This window comes from Trichechus manatus, unplaced genomic scaffold (assembly GCF_000243295.1).
Source record: "Trichechus manatus latirostris isolate Lorelei unplaced genomic scaffold, TriManLat1.0 scaffold00052, whole genome shotgun sequence".
Taxonomy (NCBI): domain Eukaryota; kingdom Metazoa; phylum Chordata; class Mammalia; order Sirenia; family Trichechidae; genus Trichechus; species Trichechus manatus.
Window position 1 is genome coordinate 12,915,653 of NW_004443988.1, and position 21,539 is coordinate 12,937,191.

A 21,539-nucleotide genomic window follows, 5' to 3' on the forward strand; every position below is an offset into this window, starting at 1 on the left:
TTTGATTCTATGAATTTCTTTATTCCATCCTTAATTTCTTCTATAACTCAGTAGTTTTTGAGCAAGGTGTTGTTCAGTTTCCATGTGTTTTTATTCCTTGCTTTTTCTGTTGTTGATTTCCACTTTTATTCCTTTATGGTCAGAAAAGATGCTTTGCAATATTTCGATTTTCTGGATTGTGTTAAGGCTTGCTTTATGGCCTAATATGTGGTGTACTCTGGAGAATGTTCTGTGTGCATTCGAAAAGAAAGCATACTTGGCTGCTGTTGGGTGGAGTGTTCTGTATATGTCTATGAGATCAAGTTGGCATTGCAGCATTTAGATCTTCCATGTCTTTGTTGAGCTTCTTTCCAGATGTTCTGTCCTTCACCGAAAGTGGTGTGCTGAAGATCCCTACTACTATCGTGGAGCTGTCTCTCTTTTCAGTGCTGTTAAGTGTTTGTTTTATGTACTTCGGAGCCCTGTTGTTGGGTGCGTAAATATTTATTACAGTTATGTCCTCCTGGTGTATTGACCCTTTAATCATTATATTGTGTCCTTCCTTATTGTTTGTGGTGGATTTTACTTCAAAGTCTATTTTGTCAGAAATTAATACTGCCACTCTTGCTCTTTTTTGAGTGTTGTCTGCTTACCATATTTTTTTCCATTCTTTTGAGTTTTAGCCTGTTTGTGCCTTTAAGTCTAAGGTGCATCTCTTGTAGGCAGGATATAGATGGATCATGCTTTTTTATCCAACCTGCCACTCTCCGTCTCTTTATTGGTGCATTAAGTCCGTTTACATTTATTGATAGGTATGAGTTTATTGCTGTCATCCTGATATCTCTTTTTGTGTGTTGTTCAGTTTCTTTGTTCCCCTTAATTTTCTGTGCCGTCGTTTTTCTTTACGTATTTTTTTTTTCATCTTTTTCACTGTTGTAGATTTTGTGTTTGCTGGGTCTTTATGTTTTTCTACTTTTGTATTTTGATTTGTAGGACTATCAGATTCCTTTGTGGTTACCTTAATATTTACACCTATTTTTCTAAGTTTATACCAGTCTCTCATTACTTTAAATCGCCTTAACTTGCCCTCCATATGAAAAATCAAGGTCTGCATTTTTTAAGTCCCTCTTTTTTGTTTTAATGTTGTCCTTTTTTACATATTGATATCCGTTTCCCTATTTTCAGTGTTTTAGCTTTGATGTATTTTCGATTTCCCTGAGTCAATATCTGGTTGCTCTGTCCTGTGTTCTAGTCTTGGGTTGTTATCTGATGTTACTGATTTTCTAACCGGAGGACTCCCTTTAGTGTTTCTTGTAATTTTGGTTTGGTTTTTGCAAATTCCCCAAACTTCTGTTTATCTGGAAATGCCCTAATTTCACTACCATATTTGAGAGACAGTTTTGCTGGATATCTAATTCTTGGCTGGCAATTTTTTTCCTTCAAGGCTTTATATATGTCATCCCATTGCCTTCTTACCTGCATGGTTTCTGCTGTGTAGTCCGAGCTTATTCTTATTGCCTCTCCTTTGTAGATGACTTTTCGTTTATCCGTAGCCACTCTTAAAATTTTCTATCTTTGGTTTTGGCAAGTTGATAATATGTCTTGGTGACTTTCTTTTGGGATCTACCTTATGTGGGGTTTGATAAGCATCTTGGATAGATATCTTCTCATCTTTCATGATATCAGGGAAGTTTTCTGTCAACAAATCTTCAGCAATTTTCTCTGTATTTTCTGTTATCTCCCCCTGTTCTGGTACTCCCATCACTCATAGGTTATTTCTCTTGATAGAGTCCCACATGACTCTTAACAGTTTCTTCATTCTTTTTAATTCTTTTATCTGATTTTTCCTCAAATAAGTTGAGGTCAAGAGCTTTATCTTCAGTGTCACTAATTCTAACTTCTACTGCCTCAATTCTGCTCCCATGACTTTCTAGTGAGTTGTCTAATTCTGAAATTTTATTGTTAATCTTCTAGATTTCTGATTGCTGTCTATGGATTCTTGCAGCCTGTTAAACGTGTCATTATGTTCTTGAATAATTTTTTTAAGTTCCACTACTACTTTTTGTGTTCCCTAGCTGTTTATGCATTTTGTCGAATTTCCTTTCTAATTTCTAGAAGAGTTCTGTATATTAATCTTTTGTATTCTGCCTCTAGTAATTCCAAGAAATTCTCTTCCTCCAGAGAATTTACTGATTATTTTGGGAGCTTGCTGACGCCATCGTGGACTGCCTCTTTATGTGATTTTATATTGACTGTTGTCTCTGAGCCATCAATAAGTTATTATATTTTATATTTGTTTTGTGAGTCCTAGCTTGTTTTGTTTTGTTTTGATATGCCCCTATAGGCTGCTCATGTGCGCTAGTTTGATTTTTGACACCTTTGAGGCTTTAATGTTCTGTCACCAGATACTTAGTTCTATAACTAAACAGGTACCCACAGGAGTCCGTTAAATTTTCCTACATGGTTTCAGCTCAGGTAACCAAGCAGTCAGTCACCAAGTGCGTGGTGCAGGCTCTCAGCTACACTCCTAGAGAGGCATGGGTGACTGGTGCAGGCACTGGACTCTGGCTGTGGTAGGGGATCATGCGCTGAGCCAGGCAGGGGGCCTGACGGCTGCCCCTGAGAGTCTGAAAGGAAAGCGTGTCCCTATTCTCTAGGGTGAGTTGGTAGGTGAGTTTTGCAGCCAGACTATGAGCACCCCACTCTGTTGGCTGTAAACTCGAGAGCACCACTTTTTCCTGGACTCCTGTAGCAGGTGACTAGGAGGTTTATGTGAAGCCACCAGTCCTCAAGCCCCTGTTGCAGATCGACAACAGTGCCTAGTTAAGGGGCAGGGCTGTTTCGAGGGTCACAAATCTGCCACTTCACAGCTGAAACACTTGAAGTTAAACTTCAGATGTTTGCCCTGTTGTACTGTGGTAGTGAGGGCTAACGCTGTTGAGATGGGTCCCCACAAGTCTATACAGGGGTGTAAGGCACTCAGAGTCTGCAGACCGCTTATGCCTGTGCCTAGCAAAGGAGCTGTGCCGATCCTGTGTTCCTGGCTTAGGGGAGCCAGTAACTTATTTGTTCCCTCTCCAAGGCCAGGAGAATGGGTCAGGGCACCTTTTGGGATCTACTTCCGGCCCAGCGGACTTCCGGTGCAGAGTGCAGAGGGAGGAGGTAAAAGGAAGAGAGGTTTTTCCCAAATGGGCTTCTTTTTTTTTTTAAATCCTCGCAAAAAGCCACACACACGTACTTATCTTTAGCCACTTGGGAGCTGCTTTTCAATGGTTCGGAGTGTCCAAGCAGAATCTCTGCTGCCAGATCTCTCTCGATATGGAAACAGCTTTCTGAGTGTGCGCACAGCCATCTGCCTGCTTCACTGTGGACCTGGTGCAGCTGAGGAGTTGCCGGCGCGCCGCCGCCGCTCTGGTGTTGCTGGCTTCTTCCGAGCCGTCTCCCTCTTCCCCTGCCACTCAGTCCGATTCCTCAACTTTGCCTTGTTCAGGACTCCTACATATTCACATATAATCAAATCATTGGTTTTTCCAGGTCTTTGTTGTAAGAGGGATATAGGACATGTCTGACTATACCGCCATGTTGGCTCCGCCCCCAGAACCAATCATTTTTATAAAATAAATAAAAATAAACCTAGAAGAGATCCAATTCTTTAGTAAAACATTTAATTCATATTCAAACTACTTTAATAATTGCAAAGCACCTTGCAAAATGACCCAAATCTAAGTTCCTTTCCATCAATTCACATACTCAGTTCAAATCCACATAAATGGCTAAACGATGTTCATATCCATAAACTGCTCTCAATCATCCTGATTTTTGCCTCTAATTACCAAACTTAAAACATGCATTTAAGCAGTAGTAATTTAAAAAAGGAGTCCCTGAGTGGCGCAAAGGGTTAAACACTTGACTAACTGAAAGGCTGGCGGTTTGAGCCCACCCAGAGGCACCTTAGAAGAAAGGCTTGGCAATCTGCTTCGAAAAGGTCACGCACTTGAAAATCCTATGGAGCTGTTCTACTGTGCACACAGGGGGTTGCGATGAGTTGAAATCTACTCAGTGACAGCTGGACAGGCTAATTAAAAAAAAAAAGACTGTGAAATTTACTCATATGCTGAAGGGTTCCCCAAAAATAAAGAGGACGATCAAATCATCAACTGCAACTGGAAAGATTAGATACAAAACTTAGGAAGTAGTAAGTTTATGGTAACAGGGGAGAAACAACTTGGAAAAGGCTGCACAACTCGAAGACTGTAATCAGTATCACCAATTTGTACATGCAAAAATTGCTGAATTGGTGTGTGCTCTGCTGTGCATATTCTCAACAACAAAAATAAAATAAATTATTAAAAAAAGGGTAAGTGAGGAGGGAGGAACTGCAATGAAATAATGGATTAATGGTAACAATCATCAATGGCTACTACTAAAACTATCAGGTGAATGGCTGGCAGGGAACTTCACAACTACGAGAGCATGGGACAGACAAGATGAACCCACTGGTCAGTCTTAATATCATATAAGGAAAGTAACCAGACAACATGTTTCTCTAAACATAACACAATAGCAAGTACGCTGCACTACCTATGAAGTAGTCTTACCAAAATATCAAACTAGAATCTGATCAAGTTGTTAGATTAACTACCAGTTCAAAGGAAACACAAAGGAGAAAGGAACAAGTGACATAACGTTATAGGAATGCATTCAACAAAATCCAAACTCTGGGAAATTCTACTGGGCAAATGACCTGTTTTTCTTCCAAGAAATGGCAAAAGACAAGACAAAAACAAAGGTAACATAGAGACTGAATATACATTAACAAATCCTATGTATGAGCATTCTTTAGATTCTGATTCAAACAAACCAATTTAAAAAAAATCAGGAAATGTGAATGCTGAATATTTCTTGATACCAAAGAATTATTAACTTTTAGGTGTGCTGATAATACTATGGTTTATGTTAAAAGAGTTTTTATCTTTTTAGAGATATATACACTACATTATTTACAGATGAAATAATATGTCTGGGGTTTGTTTTAAAATTATCCAGATGAGGGAAGAAGTAACAGAGAGAAAACAATTCACGTTTGAAACTGTTAATGACTATATGGGGGCTCACTTTACTACTACATCTTTACATGTTTGAAACCTTCCATATTAGAACGTGAGAAAACAGGAACACGCGAGAGACTATCAGACCACTACATAAAAATATCTATGATTGGTAGAATTATCCAACTTCAATTTTGCAAGTGCTTGCTTCAGCAGATTTGCATTGAAAAATCAAATACAAAAATGCACAGTTTAAGCACCTCCTTCAACTATAACATTTTTCCATTTTATGCCTGGTTATTAGTGACGTGCCAACACAAAAAAAACAAAGCAAAATAAAAAATTAAGAGATATTATTCCACAAAAGTAACCACCTAGTTTACAAATTATTTAACTCCTTAACATCCCAATCTGTTCCTTCCTTTCTTATACTACTTCTTTATTTTAAACCCTCAATATTTTGGTCAGTCTTCCAACAGCCTCCCTCTTATATTTCTCTCTGTTTTCAGCTTAACCACACACCAATTCATCCTCCATATGGTTTCCTAAGTGGATCCCCAACACCTCCAGAATAAAAACAAATGCCTTTGCATAGTGTTTTAGGCTGGGTTCTCTACAGAAGCAAAACAAGTGTGCGTATATATATGAGGGGAGACGATACTTCTCTCAAGGAAATGTCTCAAGCAGTTGTAGAGGCTGGCAAGTCCCAAGCCCATGGGTCAGGCATCAGGGTGGAGGCTTCTTCTGACTCATATAGCTGCAGCAGGCTGACAAACCCAAGATCGGCCAGCTGCTGGCTCACAGGTTGCAGAGGCTGATGAACCCAAGAACAGCAGGCAATTCGGCAGGCTGCTGGCTCAAGTCTCAAGAACCGAAGGTAAGATGAACAGGAGCCAGATCCAGAATCCAGAGGAAGCAAGCAAGCTTCGCCAGAATCTCTATATATACTGGATATAGAACACACCCCCGAGGAAACTCTCCTTAAAACTGATTGGCTGATCACATCAGATCACATCACAGAGAACGAACACATTGCTACGTAACTGCTAAATTACATTATTACCCAATTGCCAAACTACATCATTATGTAACTGCCAAACCACTGAGAACCACAGCCCAACCAAGTTGACACACAACCTTAACCACTGCAATCCACTCTTTGTCAGCCTGGCACCTATACACATTTCCTTAAACCATACACAATCTCTAAATAAAGACAAAGTCATACTTGCTTGCGCCTAACATGATAACAACACGCATACAACTGAAAACCTACTAACCCTGATTACATCTTATATTTTATAAGAAAATAAACATATTTGATGCATACATACAAGGAAGAAACACTCATGACAATTACAGTCTTCCTTTCTACAGCTGGTCACGTGATCTTAACTGGTATTTAGAACTACCTTCTTTCACCACCCATTCTGTATTCTCTTTGCTCTCAGCAAGCAATTCAGCTGGTCCTGGTTCTCTGCCCGTGGAATGACCCAAACCTTCGTTCCTTAAGGGTGTGGGCCATCAGCAGTCATGTCAGAAGCGGGTTGCTGTAGTTTTCCACTGACTTTAATCACAAGGCATGGTCCTGCTTAAGAGATGCCCTAAGGGAGCTCCTGTATTTCAGACATACTCTTCTTTACTTCCATTATGCAACCAATTTGATTTCCCACTGGTAGTCAGGATCAATCACACCAGCCAATACAGTACTGCCTTCTTTGCCTGTTGTTCTAGTGGCATGAGGACCCCAAAGTGTGAGGGTGGCATTCCTAACTTCCAGTTCAATGGAGTAAGTATTGTATGTGATGAGAACATTTCTCATTTTGGAACTAAGACTTATAGACCCACAAAGTATAGAACTGTGGAGACAGGAAGTAAAAATTTTACATGTCGGCCACTAGGGGTAATAGTGTGTGGTGCCACTCCCATTTCCACCCCTTGATTCCTGAAACCCTGAATCCTGGCTATGGGAGAAACTGCACCATATCATTGGACACTGGTTTAGAGCACAAACAGCCTCCTGGAGAACACTGCTGTAAAAACAGCATGCAGGCGGTGTCTGACATGCTCCAACCCCACAAGGGGGAAGGAGAACCAAGATCAACAGCACAAGACTGACTCCCATGAGGTGGAAGCCAGACAAGCCACCCCTCTCCGCCATCTTTACTGATTCTGACACCAACCATCTCTCGCACAACTCTCTCTACTTCCGTGCTGGGTTCGATAACTCATTGTGATGGCCACATAGAACTCACAGACCATACTCACAATTATGGGGTTTATTAGGGAAGTACCAGTTACGATTCAGGCTCAAGAACTCAGGATACAATTCTTCCTCAGAATAGCCTCTCCTCAGCGGTGCGCACAGGCATGCCTCTCCCTGGCCCTCAGCCTCTCAGCATGAGACCAGAAGAACCAGATGGTGCCCGGCTACCGCCAATGACTGCCCTGACAAGGAACACAACAGAGAGTCCTGATGGAGCAGGAGAAAGGTGGGGTGCAGAACTCAAATTCTAGTAAGAAGACCAGACTTAATGGTCTGAGACTGGAGGTTCCCCAGAAAGCATGGTCCCTTGATTCTCTATCAGCCCAGAACCAAAACAATTTCCAAGGCCTACTCTTCAGACAGGGATTGGACTGGACTGTGGGACATAAAGTGATACTTGTGAGGAGTGTATCTCTTAGCTCAAGTAGATACAAGAGACTAAACGGGCAGCTTCTGTACGGAGTTGAGATGGGAAGGCACAGAGGATTAGGAGCTGGTTGAATAGACATAGGGAATTGGGTGGAAAGGAGGAATGTGCTGTCACAGTACAGGGAGAGCAGTCAGGGTCACATAACAATGTATGTATAAATTTTTGTATGGCAGACTAACTTGAAATGTAAACTTCATTTAAACTACAACAATTAAAAAAAAAAAAAAAGAGCTGCTTCAGGGTGATGGGGAACATGGTAAGACCAGTGAATTCCATGAGCATGGGCCTACCGCCGTGATTCATTTGCTGTAAAGTGAGTCCCTTGATCTGAGGCAATGCTGTGTGGGATACCAAGATGGTAGATAAGGCATTCTGTGAGTCCACAGATGGTAGTTTTGGCAAAAGCATGGCATGAAGGCAAGGCAAATCTGTATCCAGAGTAAGGATCTGTCCCAGTAAGGGCAAAACACTGCCCTTTTCATGATGGAAGCAGTCCAATGAATCAACCTCCCACCAAATTGCTGGGTAATCACCTCAAGGAATGGTGCCACATCAGGGACTTAGTGTTGGTCTCTGCTACTGGCAGATTGGGCACTCAGCAGTGGATGTAGCCAAGACACCCTTGGTGAGTAAAAGTCTATGTTGCTGAGCCCATACATAACCTCCATCCCTGTTACCATGGCCACTTTTCTTATGAGCCCATTGGGCAATGATGGGAGCAGCTGGGGAAAGAGGATGACTGGTTTCCATAGAACGCATCATCCTATCCACTTGATTGTTAGAATACTCCTCTGCCAAGGTCACCCTTTGATGAGCACTCACATGAGACTCAAATATCTTCACTTCTTTGGCCCATTCAGAGAGGTCTCTCGACATACTTCTTCCCCATACCTTGTCACCAATTTTCCAATCACGTTCCTTCCAAGTCCCTGACCATCCAGCCAAACCATTGGAAACAGCCCACAAATCAGTATACAATCATACACATGGCCATTTCTCCTTCTGAGCAAACTGAACAACCAGGTGCACTGCTCGACGTTCTGCCCATTGGGAGGACTTCCCTTCCCCACTGTCCTTCAGGGAAGTCCTAGAATGGGACTGTAATGCCGCCACTGTCCAGTTTCCAGTGGTGCCTGCGTATCACGCAGAACCACCTGTAATTCAGGCATGAGTTTTCTCTTCCTCAGGCAACTGATCATAAGGGACTCCCCATGAGGCCACAGGTGTAGACTGGAAGAAGGCAGGTAATGTGACAGGAGTGGAGATCATGCGGCATTTGAGCTACTTCCTCATCCAACTTACTTGTGCCTTCAGGTCCTGCTGTGGCCTGATCTCACATACACCACCTCCATTTAATGATGGAGTGCTACTGTGTACGTCCAAAGTCTGTGGGTCAGGTGTCATTCTTCTCCTAACTCACATAGCTTCAGGGACTGAGGAACCCACGATCGGCAGGTCAGATGGCAAGCTGCTAGCTCACAGGCTGTGGAGGCTAACAAATTCAAGATCAGCAGGTAATACTGCAGGCTGCTGGCTCAAGTCCCAAGAACCGGAGGTCAGACGATGACAAGCCAGATGCAGGATCCAGAGCAAGTAAGTGAGCTTTGCCAGAAGGTCCACATATATACTGGATGCAGGCCACATGCCAAAGGAAACTCCTCTCATAACTGATTGGCTGATCACATCATGGAGGATGACTTCATTACATAATAGCCAAACCACTGATAATCAAGGTCCAGACAAGGTGACATACCTTAACCAGCACACATGGCATACACTACCCTCAAATTTTTCCCTTCCCTATCTTTATAACATCCACCCACACCACACTCATTCCAAACTATGAACAATACTTGTACAGCAGTCCCCAGAACCAAGTAAAGATGCTCTTCTCTTCTAAAGTTCAGTTCTCTTAGAATTAATACCACCAATTCAATACCCCTTCTATTTCCAAGTTAATTTCAATTCCTTTGGACTCTTACTAAACTCACCTGTACTACGGGTTCCCTTGCAAGCCTATCCAGACTCTCCTTTCTACCTGTACTTCCATAGTGATCCATGCAATATCACACTTTGTTTTTTCCATGTTTATTGCCCTCTAGACTAGTAACACAATGCCTGAAACACAGCAGACACTAAATGTTTTACTAAGTAATATATGCATCTCCCATTGGACAACAAGTAGACAGGTAAGATCTTCTGTAAATAACTAGAATACTAGCTGTTTGAAAGCAAGGGAGTTGTCTAACACATCTCTGCATCTTCAGTGCCTAGCACAGTACTCCGAATATATTAAACACTAAATAAATGATATCCAAATGAATCAGTATTCCCAGTACCATGCTAGATAATTTTTTGGTAACTAAGTTTCTGTTATTTCTGGAGTACTGCAAGATAATTCTCAGTCATACCTTGCATAATAAAATATTAAAGCAAATATTTATACACCCAGATACTGTCTTTAGATGGAATATTCTTAAAAATTCTTCCTGCTAAATCAGTTAATCTTTTCATCTACATTTTTCCCCTGTTCTAGCTGCTTGTACACTGGTTATAATAAACTGACTTTTAATATGGTTTTGTTTTTTTAATTTTTTATTGTGCTTTAGGTGAAAGTTTATAAAGCAAATTAATTTTCCATTTGATAGTTTGTACATAAAGTATTCTATGACACTGGTTGCATCCCCACAAAGTGTCAGCATTCTCCCCATTTCTGCACTGGATTCCTTGTTTCCTTTTGTCCTGATTTTGTATCCCTTCCTGCCTTCTCATCTTTGCTTTTGGGCAAATGTTGTCCTGTTGAACTTGTATAATTGATAGTTCTAAGGAATACGTTCCTCTCAAATGTTATTGTTTATTGTATGAGTCTACTGTTTGGCTGAAAGGTGGTCTCCTGCAAAGGCTTCACTTCCAGGTCACAAGGGTGTCTTAGGGCCATAGTCTCAGGGGTTTCTCCAGTCTCTGTCAGACCAGTAAGTCTGGTCTTTTTGTGAATTTGATTTTTTGTTCTACATTTTTATCCCACTCTTCCCAGGTCTCTCTGTTGTGATCCCAGTCGGAGTGGTCAGTAGTGGCAGCTAGGCACCATCTAGTTCTTCTGGTCTCAGTCGTGTAGGCTGCAGTTCTTGTGGTGCATGAGTCCTTTACTAACTGCTCCCTTGAGTCTTTGGTTCTCTTCACTCACCTTTGTTCCAGACAGGAAGAGACATATAGTTGTATCTGAGATGGCCACTCACAAGCTTTTAAGACCCCAGACAGTACTCACCAAAGTAGGATGCAGAACATCGTCTTTATAAACTATGTTGTGCCAGTTGATGTATATGTTCCCCAAGTCTATATAGTCCTTTGCCTCTGAACCTAGAACTCTGTCCCACAAGATGTCTGGATATGTCAAAGAGGTTTCCCTGACTGTGCTCCTTGTGTGCTCTACTGTCTATATCAATAAACAAGGAGCACCTACAATCATGTACATAGATATATCCATCATCAAACCTGTATCTGCCAGTGGTTGTGCTCCCTTTCGCCCTCCCAGACCTCCTGGAATATCTACATATGTATTCATTTGTAAATTATTCTTTGTTAATACTACTGCTGCAGGATTGTCTATCTCTACTAGTTAACGCTGTTGTTAGGTGACCCTATGTGTAACAGAACGAAAAACTGCCTGGTCCTGTGCCATCCTCTCAATCGTAGTTACCGTAATTGTCATTTATTCTTACATTCCTCTCAGTGTCCTGTCTTGCTTTGGTCATGTTGTGCTGACTTCTCCCACAGTGTGTACTGCCTTTCCCTTCATCAATATTAACATGTGTTTTCTATCTATTTGGTAATTTGCCCTCCCTCCACCTACTATCCCTGGTTAACCATCAAAGAATCTTTTTCCTTTTTTTTCTTACGTGTAAACCTTTTGTTGTTACTTTATAATAGTGGCTTCATACAATACTTGTCCTTATGTGACTTATTTCACTCAGCATAATGTCCTCCAAATTCATCCATGTTGTGAGATGTTTTGCAGATTCATCATTGTTCTTTATCGTTGCATAGTATTACACTGTGTATGTACCACAGATTGTTTATCCATTCATCCGTTGATGGGCACTTCATCTTTTCGGTAATGTGAATAGTGCTGCAAAGAACATGGGTGTGAATATGTCTATTCGTGCCACAGCTCTTACTTCTTTAGGGTATATACCTAGAAGTGGGATTTCTGGATCATATGGTATTTCTATTCCTAGCTTTTTAATGAAGCCTCCATACCATTTTCCACAGTGGTTGTACCATTTTACATTCCCAACAGTAGTCTGTAAGAGTTCCAATCTCCCCACAACCGCAACACCATTTATTTTCTGTTTTTTGATTACTGCCATTATTGTCAGGGTGAGATGGTATCTCATTGCAGTTTTGATTTGCATTTCTCTAATTGCTAATGACTGAGAGCAATTCTTCATGTGTTTGTTAGCCTTCTGAATGTCTTCTCTGGTGAAACGTCTGCTTCTATCCTTTGCCCAGTTTTTAATTGGACTGTTTGTCTTTTTGCTGTTGAGGTGTTTAAGTGTTCTATAAATTTTACAGATTCGACCCTTGTCAGATATGTCACAGCCAAAAATTTTTTCCCAGTCTGTAGGTTCTCTTTCTACTCTTTTGGAGAAGTCTTTTGATGAGCATAAGTGTTTAGTTTTTAGGAGGTCCTATTTATCTAGTTCATCATCTGCTGCTTGTGCATTTTTAGTTATACTGGTATTTTATGTATGCCATATATTAGGGCTCCTGGTGCTGTTCCTATTTTTTTTATTAACTTTTACAAAATTTTATTCTACTCCCATTTTTTACTTGTGTTTCTTGGTATTTTGTTTGCTTTGTTTTTTGGTCAGTTAGCTACATAGTTTTAAAGCTTTCTAAAACATTAAAAAATCTGAATGGTTTGTTTGAGTGTCAAAGCAGAAAATGATAACCAGAAGCAAATGCCTTAAATAATAGTTTACAGTAAGAATTATACAGTGTAAAAAACAACATATTTAGGCAAATTTTTAACCTAAAATTGAGGAAGCTCAGGAAATTATCATTACTGAATGAATGACCAAGGCTTTTATGTTATCCAAAGGTTTCATTATAATTTAATTTGAAATTGTAAAGAAAGTCACACAACTTAGTAACACTCAGGACTCAAGCAATATAAAATCAGACTCTTAATTTCAATCTTTAAAGTGAGAATTTCTCCCTGCAGAATCAACAGCTATAGAATTAACATGTCTGTAAAATATGTTTATGGGCACTACGTCTATAAAAGTGGCAAGTTTTAAGAGTCTGTTCAACACTGAATGTATACAACATGCCAAGATCCTAGTACTATTTATGTGGACAAACATACTGTTTAGGGGAGGACATCTGCTATTAAAAAAGAGACCATATAAATGAAAGAGCATCAGAAACAAAAGAAACTTAGACCACACAAATTTTGAAGGTTGAATTTCAAAGCATGAAGATAGCAAGACATTAAGGTAAGAAGCTGGATTTGAGAAGGGCACCTGAGGTAAGGCTAAGAAATTACAGCCTTTTAATGGAAACCAACAAAGAAGTCTGGTTGCTCTAATAAGTTATAGAGAAAATGGCTTTGAAATTGATGGATCATCTTCATTTTCATTTTTTAACATATCAGAATATTTATTTCAAGATATTGAAATAATATGTTCAAATATACAGTAATTGGAAACTCTGGTGGCGTAGTGGTTAAGAGTTCGGCTGCTACCTGACAGGGAACACAGTAGAATGTCCCTCGCAGAGCGGGAGAGGGGTGGGGTGCAGAATGCAAATTCTTGTAAGAAAACCAGACTTGATGGTTTGACTGAGACTGCAGGGACCCCAGAAGACATGGCTCCCAGACTCTGTTAGACCAGAGCTGAAACCATTCCCGAGGCCAACTCTTCAGACAAAGACTGGACTGGACTGGACTGGACTATGGGACATAAAGTGATACTCGTGAGGAGTGTGCTTCAGAGCTCAAGTAGATACATGAGACTACATCGGCAGCTCCTGTCTGGAGGCGGGATGAGAAGGCAGAGAGGGTCAGGATCTGGGTGAATGGACACAGGAAATCAGGGGTGGAAACGAGCAGTGTGCTGCCACAGTATAGGGAGAGGAACTAGGGTCACATAGCAATGTGTGTATAGACTTTTCCTACGAGAGGCTGACTTGAATTGTAAACTTTCACTTAAAGCACAACAAAAAATAAAAAAGTTCGGCTGCCAACCAAGGTCAGCAGTTCGAACCCACTAGATGCTCCTTGGAAACCCTATACTGCAGTTCTAGTCTGTCCTATAGGGTCACTATCAGTCGGAATAGACTGGGCAGCAAGAGGTTTGGTTTTTATTTATTTTTTTAATATACTTTTTATCTTCTAAAAAGGAAGAACAGACATATCCCTGAATAATCAGTATTAATGGTTTGCATTTTTTAAAAAAAGTCCCCACGATTCAACTTTTCTCCCCAAAATAGATTCCTTTAAGTCAACTTCATTTAAGTAATAAATTCAACAATTTAGCATTGATAAAGGGACTTAACAACCCCTCTCTTTCAAAATTCAGAAAAAACGTAAAATGGCCTTTTTACTGACTTTATATTACCAAAGAAGAAGGTAGAATATAATGGTAGACAGAATATTTAGTCAAAGTATAACTACATTCGTGGTATAAGTAAAACCTTGGTTTCAGTTTTACATAGCACTTGAATTAGCTTCTGGAGAAAAATAAACCTGTCAAACTCCAGCAGAGGGACAGTTGTTTGCATAAAGCCTATTAAGTACTGAGCAGAAATGCATATGCTGCTTTTGAAGTTCCTGATCTAAATTACTTTCTCTGTACGGAATTTAAAAATTTGGTTCCTGGCTTTAACAAAAGCTCTACCGAAAGCTGCAATGCACCGCCTCCCTCTCCCTACTCTGCACCTTCGGTTTAAAATACGGCTAACCCTTCTCTAGGCAACGGATGAAGTAGTTTGACTTACATCCTGACAACACATTGCTTTGGTACCTACAGCAGCGTCTTAATAAAATCCTTAGTTCTTGCTAAAGAAAATTCCAAACCAGATCCAAGGTCAATATCGTCAAATCCCTCCCCTTTGACTCCACAAGGAAAATGTACCTGTAGAATACCCGCTGAGCAGCAAACAAGGCACAGCTCCAAATTCGTGTCCTTTAACTTTTTTTTTGTTCCCTCCCAGTCCTTCCTTTCCTATCCTGAACTTGAGCTGAGCATTTGGATCCCTTATCTGTCTGCAACTGGCGCCAGGGTGACCGCGCTCTCAGGAGATGCGGAGCTGGGAGGCTGAGCGCTGCGGCTGCTTGTCTCAGCCAGATACCCCCGGCTCGCGCTGCTGCCGCCTCGAGGAGCCTCGCTGGAGCCGGGTCTCCGCTAGGGAGATTCCCGCGACCGGCTGTCGCGCAACATTTGCTACCAGCTTCCCGCCCCTCACCCCCGAACTGCACACCCATCCCGCCAGGGCAATTCCGGAAGCCCCAAGGCAATTCGAGGGTCCTTCGCCCCAGGAAACGCAGCTCCTCACACACATCTGCATGGCCGGGTCCTCCCCTTCCCATCTGCAACCCCCAGAGCCATTCCCCGCGGGGCCTGCGTGGGTCCAGTACCATTCTCACGGGGCAGACTCCGGAAGGGCAGAAACTCCACCTCCTCCTCCTCCGCGGCCTGTAGCCATCTATCGGGAAGCGTCTCCGGAGGCGGCAGCAGAGGCCGCCGGACAAGGACTGCCCAAGGAAACCTTCTCAGAACTAACTCAGCTCCAGCGCTAGCAGCAGAAGCCGAGTCTTTCATAATTGTGCGACCAACTCCTCCGGGTGACTGGCCACAGGGACGCGCCCGCGCCCGCCTCCGCCAGCGACGGGGCGGCAGACAGACCACGTGAGGGGCGCGCCGTGTGCGTCGTCGCCCGCGGGCCAGGTCACGTGAAGGACGCGCGCTCCCTCACTTCCAGGCCGCCTCCTTACGCGCCGCGCGCAAGCGCTAGGCACGAGCACCGCCTCCCTGAACAGTTTGGGTAGGGTGTTCGCAGATCGCCATTGGATCCCTAGGCAGGATTTCCACAAACGTTTCTCTCTGCTCCCTGGGTGGAACTTGAGCAAGGAATAGTTGAGGATTACGGTTCTAGGGAGGAGCCCTGGTGCGCAGTGGTTAAAGCGCTTGGCTGCTAACCAAAAAATCAGAGGTTGGAACCCACCAGCAGCTCTTCTGTAGAAAGATGTGGCAGTCAGCTTCTGTAAAGGTTTACAGCCTTGGAAACCGTATGGGGCAGTTCTACGTTGTAGGATAGGGCACTGTGAGTCTGAATCCATGGTGGGTGGGTTGTTCTTGGCTTCTAATATATGCCTTTTTGTCTTTCCATTTCCTTTGCTACCACACTAGTAAATATACTTTACTAAATGCTGCTCTTCATTTCCCTTGCTGTCCACTCTGAAGACCACATTCCTTCTAAGCTTCCTGAAAACATTGCTTTTCATACATCACCGTCCTGCTCTCAACGACTTCAGGAGCTCCTCAGACTGACTCTCTTGTGATCTGACTCTACCTCCTTTTCTAAAACGGCTTTATTGAGGGATAACAATAAATTGTATATATTTAAAGTGTATGATGTGGTAAATTTGACATAGATATACACTCATGAGATCATCATCACAAGCAAGATATTGAACATATCCATTGCCCCCAGTTTTCTCCTGCCCTTTGTAATTCCTCCATTTTGTCCTTCCCTGTGTCCCTCCGCCAGCAACTACGTATCTCCTTTCTGTCACTAAGGAGTCCCTGGATGATGCAAAGGGTTAAAGCACTGTGCTGCTAACCAAAAGGTTAGCGGTTCTAGTCCACCCAGAGGCACCTAGGAAGAACGGCCTGGCAATCTACTTCCAAAAAATAAACCTTTGATAACCTAAGAAGTCCACTTCTATCCTAGTATACGTGGGGTTTCCATGAGTCTGAATTAACTCAAGGGCAACTGGTCCGGTTTCTATCACTGTGGATTAGTTTGCATATTCAGACAATATGTACTCATTTTTTTGTCTGTCTTCTTTCACTCAGCATAATTATAACCTCTTAAAGTTTGACCCACAATTCAGTGAAGTAGAATCTTCTTTCCAACAAAATTGATTCATCCACTGTTTTCCGTAACAAGCTTTGACTGTGCTTGTAAACAATGTTCAGGTATTATGTAGTCTTTCCCCTTCTGACAGGTCTAGCAGGACCAAAGTTAAAAAAAAATTGTTTTATTGTACGTGTCATACCTTTCCTACTAGATTGTCAGTCCCTTGGGGCAGGGATCTTGCCTAATTCATGCATGTATTCAATAAATGTTTATTACCTTCTAGGTATCAGCTGGGCCTACACAGTTCCTGCCTTTAGGGAGTTTATAAACTAGACAATGCAAAGTTTAAACAACTAATTAACATACAAAGAGATCAGATAGGAGTACACTCTGAGACTGACCATTTTGTTTCCAAAACAAGTACTTCCCCCTTGCTGGGTTGATGTATATATGAAACAAGAATAGCTCCTTGAGAAAAATGTAGAACAAAATTCAAATTCCTAAAAAGGCCAGACTAACTGAACAACCTATATGAGCCCTGGTGGTGCAGTGGTTAAGCATTTGGGTGCTAACCAAGAGGTCGGCAGTTCAAATCCACCAACTGCTCCTTGGAAACCCAATGGGACAGTTCTACTCTGTCCTATAGGGTCGCTATGAGTTGGAATCAACTCAATAGCAACAGGTTTGGTTTTGGTTTACTGTACCTACAGAGACTAGAGGAACCCCCAAGACTATTGCCCTAAAATACCCTCAGAACTTGGAACTGAAGCTATTTCTGGAGGTCACCTTTCAGCCAAATAATACATTGGCTTATAAAATAAACACGATCACCTGTGAGTAACGTGCTCCCTTGAACAATCAACTGCATGAAACCAAACGGTCAACATTTACCCAAAAGCAAAGATGAGAAAGCAAGAAGAGGAAGGGAAGCCGTATCAATGGAAACAGAACAAACAGAATGGAAATAATGAGAATCTGACATACTGTGAAAATTGTAACCAATGGCACAAAACAATTTGTATAAAAATTGTTAAATGAGAACCTAATTTACTGTGTAAACTTTCACCTAAAACACAATAAAATATTATTTAAAAAAAAAATAGCTCCTTGACACTGGGCCTCAAGAACTTTAGTAAATTGGAGAATTTAGAGTTTGAAATGGGGAATTGGCTTATTCCTTAATCAAACTAATCGAAATTAATTAACTGGTGATCAAACAGCCTTGACATTCAGATATGCCGACTTTCAGTGAGCAACCAATTCTGCAAGATGTATTTATTCACTAAAAATATATGTATTGGGTGCCTTCGTATATGTGAGGTACAGTCCTATGCAATATTCCGTAATGAACAAGATTGATAAATTCAGTGTTTCTGAAAGGAGTTCATTAAATGCTCTTTGTAGGAGCTCAGTTTCCATTTTGGTCAATGGCATCTCTTGTTTTCCCACTCTCATTGCATCACACACTCAGTCTCCTCCCAACTGTTGCCCAATTATTTACAAAATTCAGTTCAACCAGCATTTACTACTCTACTCCATTTAAAGCACTAAGCGAGGTGCTATGGGGGATGAAAAGTTGAAAAGACATGGTGCTGAACCAGTACTCTTGGATTTCTAGCTCTCAGTCTAGTACATGCCTTCTCAACCTCAAAGGGGGTGATGTCACCCGCAAGAAACTGAAAATTGATTTTGGGGGGGTGGCGTGTGAAAAAATACTACTCTTTTTATGTATAAAGTATACGAGTAAATACAAATTGAAAAGAAAAAAATATGTATACATAATTTTCTCTGATACAGAAAGAGATAGAGACACCCCCCCCCCACAACTCCCTCTTTCTTAGAGCATTTACTGTAGAAACCTTATAAGTTTTTTCTTTACCTTTTTTGAGAAATCCTCTTGAAAGACTAAATACGCTTCTGGGTAGTTTTACAACCCAGCAATGTCTCCTCAAGTACTCGGGAGCCATCTCTTTAAAATGTAATCAGTAAAGAGGACAGCCCCGTCTCTCAGTTTCTGTGGGAGGCTAAGACCCTAACTTCTGCTGGCTCCAAGCTGTAAACTACCTCCTGTTATATAGATACGAAGAGTTTATCTTTTCTTTGGATAAAGGCAATTAGCAAACACTGTTGGCTACCACAATAACCAGGTGAATTCTGGGTAAACAATTGTGACAAAAGGGCTGTCAGGACCTCTTATTTAAGGACTAGTTATTGTTTGGAGTCACTGGGCGATGCAAAGAGTTAATATACTTAGCTGCTAACCAGAAAGTTGGAGGTTAAAGTTCACCCAGAGGCGCCTCGGAAGAAAGGCCTACTTCTGAAAAATCAGCTATCGAAAACCCCCTTGAGCACAGTTCTACTCTGACATTCAAGTATTCTGGTATATTAGTGTGATCAATAAAAGATTTTGAAGCAGAAATTATTTTTATTAGGATCAAATCATATGGAGGAAGTAGTATAAAAATATAAGCTGAGGATAAAATAAGATTGATAAAAAATTTCTTATATTTGAGGAAGATTTTTCTCATTTTCTTAAATGAATAATGATGGATATCAAATCATTATAATATTTAAATTCCTTTGGATATACTTTTTAAAAGTGATCAAACAATTTTATTTTAAAATTTGTAATATTCTGGTAATTATATTCATTGCAAATATTAAAAATTTGATGAAAAATACACTAGGTTATGTATTAGTTTTTCAAAATTATTTTAGGTGGTATGCATAAAAAGAAAAAAGACTGAAGATCATCATTCCAGGGCCCTTTTGTTGTTTGGGAAGAGGCAGAAGTAGCGATTGTGTTTTAGACTTTAAGTTTCACATCGTCGTTGTTGGGTGCCGACACATTGTTTTTGACTCATAGTGACCCCATGTGACGGAGCAGAACTGCCCCATAGGGTTTTCTTGGCTGTAACCTTTATGGAAGCAGATTGCCAGGTCTTTCTCCTGCAGAGCTGCAGAACCACAAACCTTTCGGTTTGCAGCTGAGCTCTTAATCATTTGCACCACCAAGGTTCCTTTAAATTTCATAGGCATGTAAAAATTAAGGTTAAGAACTCTAACGATAGAAGTAGATTACATAAGTCCCAAACATTAGAGAGGAAAAATGGAATTTAAAGAACTCAGTACATAAAACATCAGTGATTAGCCCCCACAACATCATTAATTAAATTTCCTCATTTTTGTAATATAAACTTGTTAACAAAAATATACGATATTTGGCGTTGCGTTTTAGGTTTAGAAAGTTTTGGAAGCACGAATCAAGTTTGTTGATTTTAAACAGCTGCTATAGGAATATGGCAATTTATAGCAACAATTTTAAACATTAGAAGCTTCTTTGAGGTTTTATGGTGTTGAATAATAAAGGGTGTTAGTTCTAACCTAGAAAATATTTTTTAGAAAGCAGTAAGTTTATTGTAAGTTATATTATATCTGAAGTGACTGATAAGTAGTACAGTTTATGAATGATTACTATCTCTTACACTAGCAGGTCTTATGACTTCCCACAATTATTTAAAACATGTTTTCACAAATCTTGACATCCACACAATTAAAGAGATTTATATTCAAATAAAATAAAAGCAAGCTTCATAGTTAACATGCTGAAAACATGACAGTCTTTGTCTCTTTACATTTAATAGCTAGCTTTTATTGAGTGGTTTCTATGTGCCAGGTGTTGTTATAATCACTTAACATGTACTCATTAAGTCTTCTCAACAATATGAGCTTCTCCCCATTGTACAGAATAAGAAATTGAGGCACAGGGTAGAGGTAAGGTTTGACCACGTCAGTCTGATTCCAGAGTTTGTGCCCCATCACCTTATATCATATTACCTCTTGTGACAGCAAAACCCAACTGAGAAATCTGTCAGTGATAATAGAGAATAGAATATATACAGTTCAGGCAAATTCAGTCTTTCACAAAAATCTTTTCCTCAACCTGTTTAATCAGCTAATCAAGGATCTTTGTTTACTTTAAGAGGTCCAAGCAGTTGGCTTATATGATTGTTTCCACATTACTCATGCCTTTGACTTCTCCCTAAACAGATCTGTCATCAGCATGAGTCCCTGGACAACTGAGAAGGGGACACTGTATCTCAAAACTGAAAAGGAACAACTTAGTACACTTGGAACATTAAAACACTTACAATCAGTTAAAGCATCAAAGCAATTAAAAAGAATATAGGAAATATTCATTTAATTTTCCCTGTCACTTAAAATTAGACATAATAAATGTTTGGCAAATCAAAAAGAACCCTTTGTTTATATAAGCAGAGGGTGATTAAGGCAGTTACAACAATTTTTTTGTACTTTGGATAGAGATTAATGGATTTTCTTTCTTATGCATTCTTTTAAAAGAATTAATGTGGTTTTCAAGAGGAAAGCTTTTTTTTATAAAAGCCTAACTAAAAATACTTGGAATGTTTCCAACATCAATCAACCACTACCTAGTTCAATGTATTTGATACATATTTCTTGAATAATTGAGAGGTTGAAAATCTGGCTTCTTCAATTTTATTGTATGTGAATGTAATTAGTTATACAACTCATAAACAATATTTTATAATCCTTTGGCCCTAGTTTATTTTTAAAGGAAAAAAAAAAATCTTTCTAAAGTTTTAAAACTCTGCCCCAAGTGGCTAGATTTGGGCAAAAGCTATAACAAATTACCAGTAACCATAGAGAGAAATTCCCTTTTCAGTTTAGCAAAGACCTTTGTGTTGATGAA

The 21,539-nt window shown here is 40.5% G+C and overlaps 1 protein-coding gene across 5 annotated transcripts in view; it reads right to left on the reverse strand.

The window, feature by feature from the left end:
* Positions 1 to 15,590, reverse strand: part of TRPM7 (transient receptor potential cation channel subfamily M member 7) — a 176,138-nt gene extending 160,548 nt beyond the window's left edge. For 4 of the 5 annotated variants that reach the window (XM_023732465.1, XM_023732467.1, XM_023732466.1 and 1 more), the window contains exon 1: positions 15,363 to 15,590. In XM_023732465.1, coding sequence (XP_023588233.1) covers positions 15,363 to 15,365 — 3 coding nt within the window. In that variant the 5' untranslated portion in view covers positions 15,366 to 15,590. The remainder of the gene's footprint in view (positions 1 to 15,362) is intronic. The other variant, XR_002824320.1, reaches the window with a different exon arrangement.
* Positions 15,591 to 21,539: the final 5,949 nt, after the last annotated feature.